General features: G+C 32.6%; 1 protein-coding gene across 1 annotated transcript in view; it reads right to left on the reverse strand.

The window, feature by feature from the left end:
• LOC109603279 (forkhead box protein O) overlaps window positions 1-12,333 on the reverse strand; it is a 70,315-nt gene that overhangs the window by 3,266 nt on the left and 54,716 nt on the right. Inside the window, exons 2-5 of the mRNA XM_020019766.2 lie at window positions 7,000-7,295; window positions 5,313-5,543; window positions 5,094-5,253; window positions 4,047-4,472 (exon numbers count right to left, since the gene is read on the reverse strand). Coding sequence (XP_019875325.2) covers window positions 4,059-4,472; window positions 5,094-5,253; window positions 5,313-5,543; window positions 7,000-7,295 — 1,101 coding nt within the window. The 3' untranslated portion in view covers window positions 4,047-4,058. The remainder of the gene's footprint in view (window positions 1-4,046; window positions 4,473-5,093; window positions 5,254-5,312; window positions 5,544-6,999; window positions 7,296-12,333) is intronic.

The following is a 12,333-nucleotide window of genomic DNA, read 5'->3' on the forward strand; positions in this document are numbered from 1 at the left end:
TATTATTTATATAGAGATAAAGTATAGTGTATTGTAAATAAAAGCAATAAAATGATTGCGACAGTTAACATTTCTATCAGTTATTGGTATATAAGATTTTATCATCACTAACTAATTCGGGCTGCACCAATAAATTGATGCGAGCCAATTGTTATTAATGGCCGTCTTACTTTTTAAACGGCAGTTTTATTGTGACTTCTTAAGATAACCGTAGGCAATAATGGGTAGTTTTTCTTTCTTTTGTCGAAGTAAACTGTAGTAAAAAGTGAGGACGGTGGGTCGTCGGTGGTGGTGTGCTATCAGTTGGCGCCAGCGGTGTGGCGCCGCGAGCGTCGATCTACCGGCGGCCAGCGTCGGGACGATTCGCGGGCGAAATGCGGGGCAAGAGTGAAAGCGGCCCTTCTTCTCTCGCCAACCGATCATCCGTCCACAGCGTCCCGACGCACTATAACTCCGTATCACAATTCAAATTACTTGGTTTAGTTAAATAGCAACAAAGCGGAGCATCCTCTCTTCCAAAAGAAACAATAATAATTTTTCTAGTAAATATATAACGGGATTGTAAAAAGTCATACTCTGATAATTTTTGAATGGAACAAAACATTGACAATATAACTAAATTTTTAATCTCTGTTCAATACTACTTTCCTGGCTAAAATCAGAAAAGTGAATTAAGTGATTCACTTAGTGTTCGAGATAAACTTTCGGAAAGATTATTCAATGTTTATTAATAAGAAATTTCATATTCCTATAAAAAATATGTATTATTTATACAGGACAGTTTTATTTTAATATCTCATTTACTTTTACAGTAGTACAATCTTAATGTATATTTATTCATAGCATATTTAAACCGCCACACACCTATATTTAAAAGCATATGGGGGTCGTTAACAACAAAATCGTCATTCACTTATATAATCAACTAATTGGTTACAATAAACCTTCGAACACTTTTAATTTTCGAATTAAGTAATATTTTATATTTGTCAATTTCAGTCATCAGGCAGATTTCCACAGCGATGCACTTTTTGAGAGCAGCGTGCGCCGTTGACGCCGAGAGCAGAGTGAGGGAAAAAAAGACGCCGTCCGCGAACCTAATGGGACGCAGACCGGTCTCTCGCCCGCCCCCGTGCGGTTTAAATGGATTAAAAATTGTACGGCGGTCGACAAAAATCCGACTCGTACATGACCCGCGATTGAGACATCGATATTTTCTCTTCGCAACATTTTGCTTTTGTTTCATCGAAGGTTTTTGCAATGCATGTAAAGTAACCATTTAAATTTATATATTTTTATATTTTAGTGATTTTGTCAGTTTTCAATTTCAAATTGAAGTGTAATAAATAGCGAAATTGTATTTAAAATATTCAGTTTTATTTCAATGATGATGTTTGTAAAACATATTGGACAGATAAATAAAATAATATTTCAATAAAATGTAAATAAAATAGGCATTTTTGTATATAAAAATTTATTCATCGAATATGCTTTATAATGCATATTCTTATAACATATTTATGAAATCCCTATCAAAGCTTCCAGATTAAATTTGTAATTGACTTTCGATAAGAACCAGCTGAAATTAATTCACCCCGTATATGCAAGTCGCCGTGCACTTTGACTTTGACGAATTTCTTTTGGCGCTAACTCGCCGAGAACTGTACTCGCCGTCGTCAAAATTTAAATAATTTATCTTCACCCTCGCCGTTATTTTAATTCGACCGCAAAATTTACTATTCAATTATGCACGATTTCCCAAGGTACTTGTCAGACTGTTCCGAAATTGTCAGCTCTTTAAATTTTATATTCAATTTTCCCTAGATTGAATTTGATTACCATCAGTCTAAGCGGCGACGCAACCTTAAAGACCGATTTAAAAATTGAAACGCTTTATTACTGACTAACTTGCTAGTTATGTGGAATTATAATGAGCACCCTGAATTAAACTCACAGTGTCGTACAAAAAAGCCTCCAACTGAAACACAAAATTAATATCAACAGTAAAAAACCGTTTGACATATATTTTACCTTATTAAATAGCAAGTTAAAAATATTTACGTTCTTTAAAATCGCAATTATTTATTTGTACATTTGCAATCCTTTGAACTGCCAGCATATGAATGATATTTTCCAGCGGGAAATAAAATTTTAATTAGATTAACTGAAAAATATCCGCCGCAGTAATAATATTGAATTAATTAAATAAACACCGCATATAGAATATTGGATTCAAATTAGCGAATAATCATAATATACATATTTCGCGCAAATAAATATGTTTATCTGAACGGCAGGGCACTAACAAGCGAATTCGAACTGAATTCTTCACAAAGCAGGACCAATAAACTTTAACGAAAGGCGATACGAGATCCGACACGGTGATCTATTATATTCCTCTCCACGTCCCTGAAGTATTCGTTAATGTATAACATGATTTTCTTATTATTATTATTATTATTATTATTATTATTATTATTACAAAAGGATACAGAGAATTGACGTGGAAGTAGCTGTAATTTATCCTCATTAATACTTTTTAGTAAATTACGAAATTACTCGCAACATATATTTTAATGTGCAAAAAAGTTTTTTATATGTGAAAAGATCACAAATTTGTTTCAATATAAATGGAAATTTCGCCTATAAACTACACTAATATGCACGAAAGTTGCAGTTTGTACTAGGGCTTAGATCTACTTAAGATTAGAACTTTTCCAATGGATATAATATAAATCTATCAGAAGGATCTTTCTTTAGTGCACTATACAACTATTTGCCGAGGGGAAAGAACCATTACGCATTTTATCGATTACGTTGGTCGGAATGTAACAGAGATGTAATATCTTTAACAATCGGGGATAGTTACATTTTTATATTGATCCGCCTGCGATTTGAATTCAGATTAAATAAAATGGAGATTTTTTTATAAACATGATTTAGCATTATGGCACTGAAGGAAATTTTTGAAACCCACCACTTGTTTTAAAATACACTTAAACTTTGATATTTTGAATGGAATTTGTTGACAATAGCATCAAGAGTGGAGATACTTGAAATGTTCAATTAATAAACTCTTTATAATTCGAACAAAATACTGGAGAATTTTTGGAGGAAATCTCCCCTTATGCAATATATGTCCATTTAAATGATAATTTCGAGGTACTAATATTTTTTCGAACAAAAAATTAACTTTACAAATATTATCAATTTTATTTAGTGATTATATTTGTATCTCCAGTAGATGATGTACAAAAAGGAATAAATAAATTAATTTTTGAGCAAAAAATCAATTCTTAATTTTTTTCAATGTCACGTACCGTTTTAAAAAATTCCCGAAGCTCGTAATTTCATCGAAAATTGAATGAGGAATTCAAAAAAAAATAGTTTCATATTTTTATCGTAACATGGTTAAAAATAAAAATTAAAAAAATAAGGTTCGTATGAACAGATGGGGCTCTTTTCGTAGAAGCTAACATCATGCACCAAAACATATTCGGTATTTAGATTAATCGATTCACAAGGTGCTGAGACTCAATTTTTTTTATTGGTTTTCTGTATTTTTTGAAATACACTGAAACTTGCAGCATCGAACCATCTTATTATGAGTACCAACATTATGAGCCCGATACCTTTCTGGAGGCGATTCGGTATTCTTATCGTCCCATGGCCTTAGTAAGAAAAATTTTTTTATGATGTCAGTGATGCTAGGTCACTAGTGGTTACCTAGAAATTTATAAATAAGTTTCAGGTTTCTTTCAGAAATACATTTATTTTAACATATTTTTTTTTTTCACCACCCGGAATATATATAATTATTTGATCACTTGACAGATTGAATTTTTATCTGGCAAGTCATGGTTCAAATTATTGAAGTTTTGACCGCATTTAAACTATACAAATTTTGAAACGTTGTAGAAATATGTCGTAAATTTATAATTGTGACCCTCACATTTAATTACCACATTAATGGTTGAATTATTCACGACGAACCACTGTTAAAATAAAATACTCATTGATTGTCATTTTTGACTAACAATACTTACAAAAATCTGCCGTTAGTGCACCCACGAAGGACTGGTGACCGCTGCAGGATAGGCAGGCGGCGCCCCCGGCTGACCCGTCGCCTGGTTGTCGGCGGCGGGCGCTCCCACCGTTTGCTGCTGATTGGCGAAGTTGAAGTCCAGACTGCCGTCCATGTTCAGCTCGTGCTTGATCAGTTCCTCGACGTTGCAATCGAAGCCGCCCTGGAACGATTCGACGTTGATGTTGAGATCGTCGAGTATGGAGCTGCTGCTGTTCAAAGCACCCATCAGCTGGCCCATCACCGTGGACGGTTGCTGTTGGTTGATGGGCGGGCTGCCTGACGTCCGCTGCTGGATGGCGGTTGCGTTCAGCATGTACTGGGTGTTGGTGTCCGGCAGCTGCTCCGAACTCGAGTACGAAGGCGACATTCCCGACGGTGACATTCGCTGCAAAATTAAATGAAGCTACAATAAAATGCAAGGAAATATCGGGCGCAAATTGTGTTAATCCAATCTTACTGTTTAGAATCGATGCCATTACCTTAAACGGATTTGATGGAAGGGATAATCCCCAAGGGACTCTTGAGCCTCACACTCAACTGTTACTGAACGTTAACGTTTGATCAAGAATTATCGATAAACATTTAATATTCCTTTCTTTTTATTTCCATTATTATTGGCTTTCATACCTTGGTATACTTATAAATGCTTTTGCTTCTTGCATATTTAATTTGACATTTACAAATAAACGGATCTAATTATTATATGGTTCATTTACTGAAAATAATATTGGATAACATATAGTTGGAACAGAACAAGGTGAGTAAAATACAAATTAAGTAATTTATTCAGTTGCATAAATAATAAATATTTCAGTAACAGGTAAACTGAAAAATCCAACATAATTTCAAGGCGTTCAGTGTCAAGGAATAGAATGCTTGTGTCATTGAACAAGTTTAACGATAAGTCGGAATCAGAAATTAAAACGAATTAATGATTTTATTTAAATTATGAATTATATAAGTGAAATTCAAATGAATTTAGTTATCCAATTGTTTCGTTAATTACCTCGGCTTTAATGTGTGGCAAACAATTCTCGACTTTTATTTGTTGCATGCACCCACAGGTCTGGATCTGATGTCTTGGACAGATGTCGAACGTTGAGTTCTGGAACTCCCCGTAATTCGGATACGGAGGTGGTGGTTGCGTGGTTTGCCCATTCATATAACTGTAAAAATACAAACTATTAATTATAAATATTCCCGAAAGGAACTTATTGTTGCTGACCTCCCCAAATAGGAGTCGGGTTCGAGTTTCATGCGCTGCTGCAGGTTGCCGGCCAGCTGGTCAGGGGAGTAGTTGCCGGCCTGCATTTCGGGGCTGTAGTTGTTCGTCGACGGGAACCAGTCAGGTTCGGGACCGACGACGGCAGGAATGGGGGACAAACGGCCACCGCACGATGACGTGTTCGACGAGGCGCGTGGCCTGAAGTCCGGGCTCAGTTGGAAGCCGCCACCACTAAAATGGACAATAAAATGCAACATGAGTGCTAAATTTTCGTGTTTCGTTGCTTGGTTGGGAACTTTTGGGGTTTGACACTGACATAAAAATTAAAACGAAAGAAAATTTTAGGTTATTTAAGGATTTTTAGTAAGAGGCAACATCTTATAATATTTTAAATAATTTGGAATACAAATTAAGGCCGCACAATATAAATGTAAATATAAAGAAACATTAATAAACGAGTACTTAACAATTTTAACATGAGCAAAAACTGTAAGTGAAAAAGTACATTACATTAATTCTAATTCCTATGTTATAAATAATTGAAAAGGCATTATTTTTCAGGACACTATCTTAGACTGTGAAAAAAAAACATTCCGCCAAGAAAACTTTATATTTTCACTACAGCTATCGTAGCGCAGTATTACTAATTCATCTAAAAATAAACACGTAGAAATAAATAATTAACAATCTATAAGTACTTTTATCGCAAAAAACTGCGACAGAAAAAGTACATTATATTAATTCTCACATTATAAACATGTAATTACAAAGACATTATTTTACAAAATGTCTTATCTAAGAACGCAAAAAAAAATCATCAAGAACAAATTTAAATTTTTAATTTCTGACATTGCAATACGAATTCCTCAACTAGGCATCAAAAAAAATATTGGAATTAGTTCACTAGTTTATTTATAGGTTTGTGGAAACTTTGTATGGGAAGCTTATCTTTTTCTATGCCCGGTACACATTTGTATTTAAATGACGTAATTTATCTGGGCAGTTGCTAATTCATTTATATTGTTTAGGGGAAACCCCATTAATAATTATCTTAATTATAAGCAGTTTCAGTTTCCCATTCACAAACATTATTATTAAGATTTATACATGAATGTATTGACAACTGTGGCTACAATGCAGTTGATATCCCTAATTTTGTTTATTTAAATAGTTAATTAACAAAATCTAAGGTCAAAGTCTACAACTGAATTTCTTAATCGACCTTCGACAACTGGTTACAACATTTCGAAATTATTGTCTAAAATATTCTCCCATAAGTTATTCTACATATGTATTAGAGGAATAATTTTATATACTTTTTAGTATGTTTTCCGGTAACATAATAATACAGCTTCGAGACACAGACTGGAGTCCTATATTTAGAATTTTACAGATTAGCAAACACGCTAATATAGATATTTGTTTAATTATCGGGGGAATAAACCCAGTCTTAACTCCGTACCGCATACATTATTAATGTTTACATTTCTGATATTGATACACTGCGAGACAAAAATAAATGAATTGAAAACTGTACGAGGTTCATGCAACTTATTTTTGTTGCTGCGCAAAAACTCACACGATAAACGTCTCCATTTCACGCGAGTAACCATAAGAAAGAGCCCCCAAAATATATATTAAAGACCGCGTAAAAGTTGAAACAAGATGGTAAAAATGGGTGCCTTACCCGTGCATATTCGGTGGTGAGTCGGGGAAGAGGTCCAGGCTTTCGGACACCGAGGAACTGGGACTAGGCGTGGTGTCCGGAAGGCCGTTCATACCGTTCCTGATGATGTCGACCTTTTTCTTCACACGACCCCGCCGCTTCTCGTACTGTTTCGTTTCCATGGACGCGGCCCTTCGCCTCACCGACTTGCCCGGCTTGGCGTCGGGGTTGATCATCCACCACGACGATTTGCCGGTGCCTTCGTTCTGGACCCTCATGAAACGGTTGTGCAACGAGAGATTGTGTCGTATCGAGTTCTGTAACGAACAAAGGGACATCAGATTTGTCATTGACATTCAGGGGATTAATCGTAATTAATATCTATTTTACATTTTACGCTGTTTGTCAAATTAACAGCGTTGATTTTGCATAATGCGAGATCTATATTCATCAAAATATTGTACGTACTTAATTTGCTCAGATAAAATGTTATTATTAAATGTTTTGTATTCTAATATGACTACTACATTTGTCACAAAATAAATAATTATATGATTTAATCTTAAATATTTTAAATGATGACTCTGATGACTTTTTACTTAAAATTAGAAAATTGCCTTTTCAACTTTTTAAATTCTTTACTGCTTGAATATACAGTAGGAAAAACGTTTGACCCGTCTGAATTTAGAGGGGGACATCATGCATGAGAGAGACAATAGAAGTCTATCCCATAGTGGGACACTTACTGTCTCTATTGTATATTATGTCTCTTTCAGGATTCAGATGGATCAAACTCTTTTCGTACTGTATAAACAGTATATAATTCTGCATGTCCTTTATTATTTAAATAACAATAATTGATTTCGAATAAGAAGTTGTTTGTCGCGTTAAACAAAATTTATGTGAAAAGTTTGTAACAACTAAAGTTTTTAAAATATACGTTTTACATTTCAATTAACATCATAAAATTCATAAAAGGAGTCTTATAAACAAATCAACAAAGTCTTCTTATATTTTATCTGATTTATGAACTTTTTACACAATTTTAAATATTCCTTGTAATAAAAATAACATCTTATACGTACATTTTTAAAAATACCCATTTTACAATCAATTAACTTATCAAAAATTGTGTAATATAAAATTTGATTTAATTTATTTATTGAAATAAAATTTATCTAAATTGCCAATAGCCATAATAAATTCGGTATTTTTTATGGTGAATACACGTTGAAGTATTAAATTACTAATGATAATAAAAAATAATGCACTACTAATGATGATAATAAGCCTTTTATATTAATAGCTCCATACCACTACCTATCAATTTAAATAAATTTGTAATAGTGTAGAAATCGATTCTCACATAAAAAGTTTTTATTTATTATTCGTCAACTAGCACATATTGTATGCAAGAATTCTAATTTACCAACATAAAATTAACGAGTTATGTAAATGGCAACCATTTAAAAAATCGTAAATTAAAAAAAAAAAAAAAAAAAACAATTTGAAACGTTTAACATTTATACATGCTCTCGAGTTTTTATTTCATATTTTCTGTAGACCACATAAATATTAATTGACTAAGGCATGTAATAATCTACTCTTTTAATAACTCGTAATTTTTTAATCATTATGTTTTACATGAATAAATTTTTCATTCAATAACTAAATATAAACGAGTTACGTGTTTAATCAATGATAAACAAAAAAATCTACATAGTATTTATCGATTAGATCATTTAAATTAAATATGTGAATAGTACGCATACGAGTGTGGAGAATTAGAGTTTAAATGTTCACCCAGATAATTAAAAACTGTATGTAAAATCTGTTAATTTGATACATTCATCACTTATACGCGAATTATTTCTGCTATTTGAATTATTAGTCATTTTCTTATGATTTCCTTTGAGGTCGCTATTCAAGGCCTTACGTGATGATTTAAAGTATAATGGGCGACAATATTTAAATAGAAAAAAGATAAAACGAAAGGTGGTAAAATCTGAATTATGAATAAAACGTCATCTGTTATGGTCCATCACAGATTTATGCTTATCCCTCTCACGATTCTAGTTGATTTCTCATACATTCAAATCACCGGGGGATTTTTAAAACGGCCTATCAAGTGAATATTATGAGATGGTTTATGATTTTTTAAGCACAACCATCATGTGGCGCCGTTATAAACAATTTTACATTTAACAGTGCTCTGGAGAATAATTGAAATTATTAATTATAAAAATTAAATTGGTTTAAATAAAGCCAGAAAAAATAAATTTAGTCTTGTTTGTCACTGTTTTCTTTGTAATTATCCGTCGTTACAAAAGTGCAACAAAAATGATTTTTAACAAAGGTCGCTATCTAATAATGTCAATAAATAAGTGTGTTTGTCTGAAGTATAAAAATAGTATTTTTTATCTTAATCCATATTATCTTAAAATAATTCCGTAATACTTATATTGTTTACCACCTCAAAAATGTATTTTTTACTCAATTAAATAATCATCTACTTTTAAATGGAATAAATTTAAGTTAAAAATTAACTTATAAATGCACGATATAATTAATATACATTGTACATATTTATTTAGATATATTTTTAGTGGTATTTTAATTCCATAATGGTTCAATAATAGAATGAAACAAATTTAATTTCATTCCTAGCATGGTGTATTAAAGATCCATATTCCGCATAAATATTAAATAACCTTATTAATAATATACTCGCCACTAATAATCTTTTTAACGCATTAATAATTAAATTAGACGGCAACTATTCAACATTTCTTGATAACTGACCGAAGTACCCAACAAAACCTGTTTTCTAAACATACACATATCTAAATGGGATGAAAAAATAAAATTATGTAATTAAATAAGACAGCATTAATTGTTTCCTGAATAAGGAATGTAGTAATGCATGTGGTTATGGTAATCGATTATACTTTGAACGGTAGTAATAGTTTTCTTTGAGCAGACTGAATATTGAACTACATTACGAAAAACTGAATAAAAGTGGAAAATTTTATATAATGTATGTGGGTTTCCATCGATGCAAGATTTTTTCATAATTTATGTAACCACCTCCGAAAAAAACCGGTCAAGACAGTTGCCCAATAAATGTGCCACAAATTTGTGGCCCACAAAAGCAGCCGTATCGATTAATTTTATATAAATCAGTGAAATTCGTTGAAGAAACGATTTTAATAATTGGTCCGATTTGATACTTCAAAGCGGTTGCGTTCTTTGAATTATTCAAGTTGGTCTTTTGATGTTGGGACGATCACTGATTACTTGTAATGACTACGGGGTTACCGATCATTCGACCAATATGTTACATTAATAATCTTGGGTTTTGTGTCACGTTTTGTATCAACTGCAGAAGACTACAAAAGGTTAAAACATTTTTATAATTATAGAAGAAATTTGTGTCCATCCTTGAATAAATTAGACAATTCGTTAAAGGTATTATGGTAATTTTTATTATTAGGATTGTAATTAATAGTATTATACAAGTACAATGACGTAATTGATCGACAGGAAAAAAATGCAAATTCAATTTGAGTATAAATGTCCTTAGGCGTCTCTAGTTATGAAATATTTGAATATTCATGTCTGTGAAATCGCTGATTGATTGTATTTTTTATGGAATTACTATTAATAAACGAGTAGTTCTATATAGAGTAAATAAATTGTTATATATCTATTTATTTTATATTCCTTTTTTCGGGGCGTTTATTATAATCAAATTAGGTCGTTTCTTGCGCACCACAACTGCGGACAAGATCATCATCTTTCTCGACACCAAGACGGATTTATTTAATTTATACTCCCCATAAAACTTTTTCGCGGAGCCCGCCATACTCCAGCGCCGATCTGTGTGAAGTGGCACACGTTTTTTGCGGGCGATCGCGACGTCGAAACAATTCCGACGCGTCCCCAAAAGCCCCGGCTGACAGTTGCATTCAGCTCGCGCTAATTAATGCTAAAAGTATCGGCGCGCATTGTGTGCACGGGGGAGCCGGCAAGAAATCCAACATATCAGTGAATAATTCATTAAGACTTCAGTCTTATGACGTAGCGTCGACGCAAGCACGAACGACGGAACGTATGAAAGGGTGATTAATTTCGAACGCGTATGTCGGGATTAAAAGATCAGGCAGAGCAGCCAGGGGTAGGCGCCTCGAGTTTCGAGGCGACGCTCAGGCGTCTGTGTTCGCCCACCCTTTCGCCTTATTGCACCTCCTGCCACTGGCTGGCAGCGCTCCTGCCGCCGATCCTTTCGCTCCTTGCGCCCGCCACATTCCGGACGGCTGGCCGGCTTGACTGCTCTCTTACACCTTGACGCCGATACCCCCACAACCCTCCCGACGCCCGATCACTCTTGCGGCTTCCATCCATACACAATATGCACTGCACGCACAGTGCAGACCAGATGTAAATCGAAATAAGTCTCAATTTGTGATTTACGAGTATGGTGAATGCGACGTTTATAGATTTGATGAAATTACGTGTTTTGTAATAAACACATGTGGTATTTATTAATAATTATCTATCAAAAATATATGCAACATTCATCTTTATCTTTAATAAAATTAAATATAACACAATTTCTTAAACTAATTTCAAAGTTTTAACAATAAAATTACAAAATATACAAATATATATAAAATTTCATTATATTTGGATTATATTTAAATATTGTGTTATTATACTTAAACCAAACAATTGATTTCTTTTCGAATTCAACTTATAATTGGATTGCCATTAATAAATTATAATTTATAGTGTGAAAAGTAATATGAATATAATATAATAATATTTATTATAAATAATATTTTTTTGTATATATTTGAACTGCATTTAAATATTGTACTTAAACCAAACCATTGATTTTTTCGTTAGATAAATTATAATTCAATGTAATATTTAATTAAAAAAGAATAATTACAACAAAATAATCGAAGAACTGAATAATATTTATTCCATTAATGAAAACCTCCGTCAATTGTATTCCTTTGTATATTTTACTTAAATAAAACAGATAAAAAATAACCTTGAAACATCACCAATATGAGTCTAACGTGAATCACCAGACTAGACTAAATATAAAAACGACTTTCAATCAATCACAGTTGTTGTAAATAGGTAAGAGTGCTTTATGCACTGTTTCTCGATATTTACCGCGAATTAATTCTATATTTAACATTTCTGAACTGAGTATTTTATAAAATAGAATTTTCTAAATGAATTTTTCAATTAATTGTATAGTAATAAACATATTTTTGTCTGAAAAATCGAAATTTCATATGATGTATTATTTATTTTAATATTTTAAATTGATTCGTTAAA

This window comes from Aethina tumida, chromosome 3 (genome assembly GCF_024364675.1).
Source record: "Aethina tumida isolate Nest 87 chromosome 3, icAetTumi1.1, whole genome shotgun sequence".
Classification (NCBI taxonomy): Eukaryota; Metazoa; Arthropoda; class Insecta; order Coleoptera; family Nitidulidae; genus Aethina; species Aethina tumida.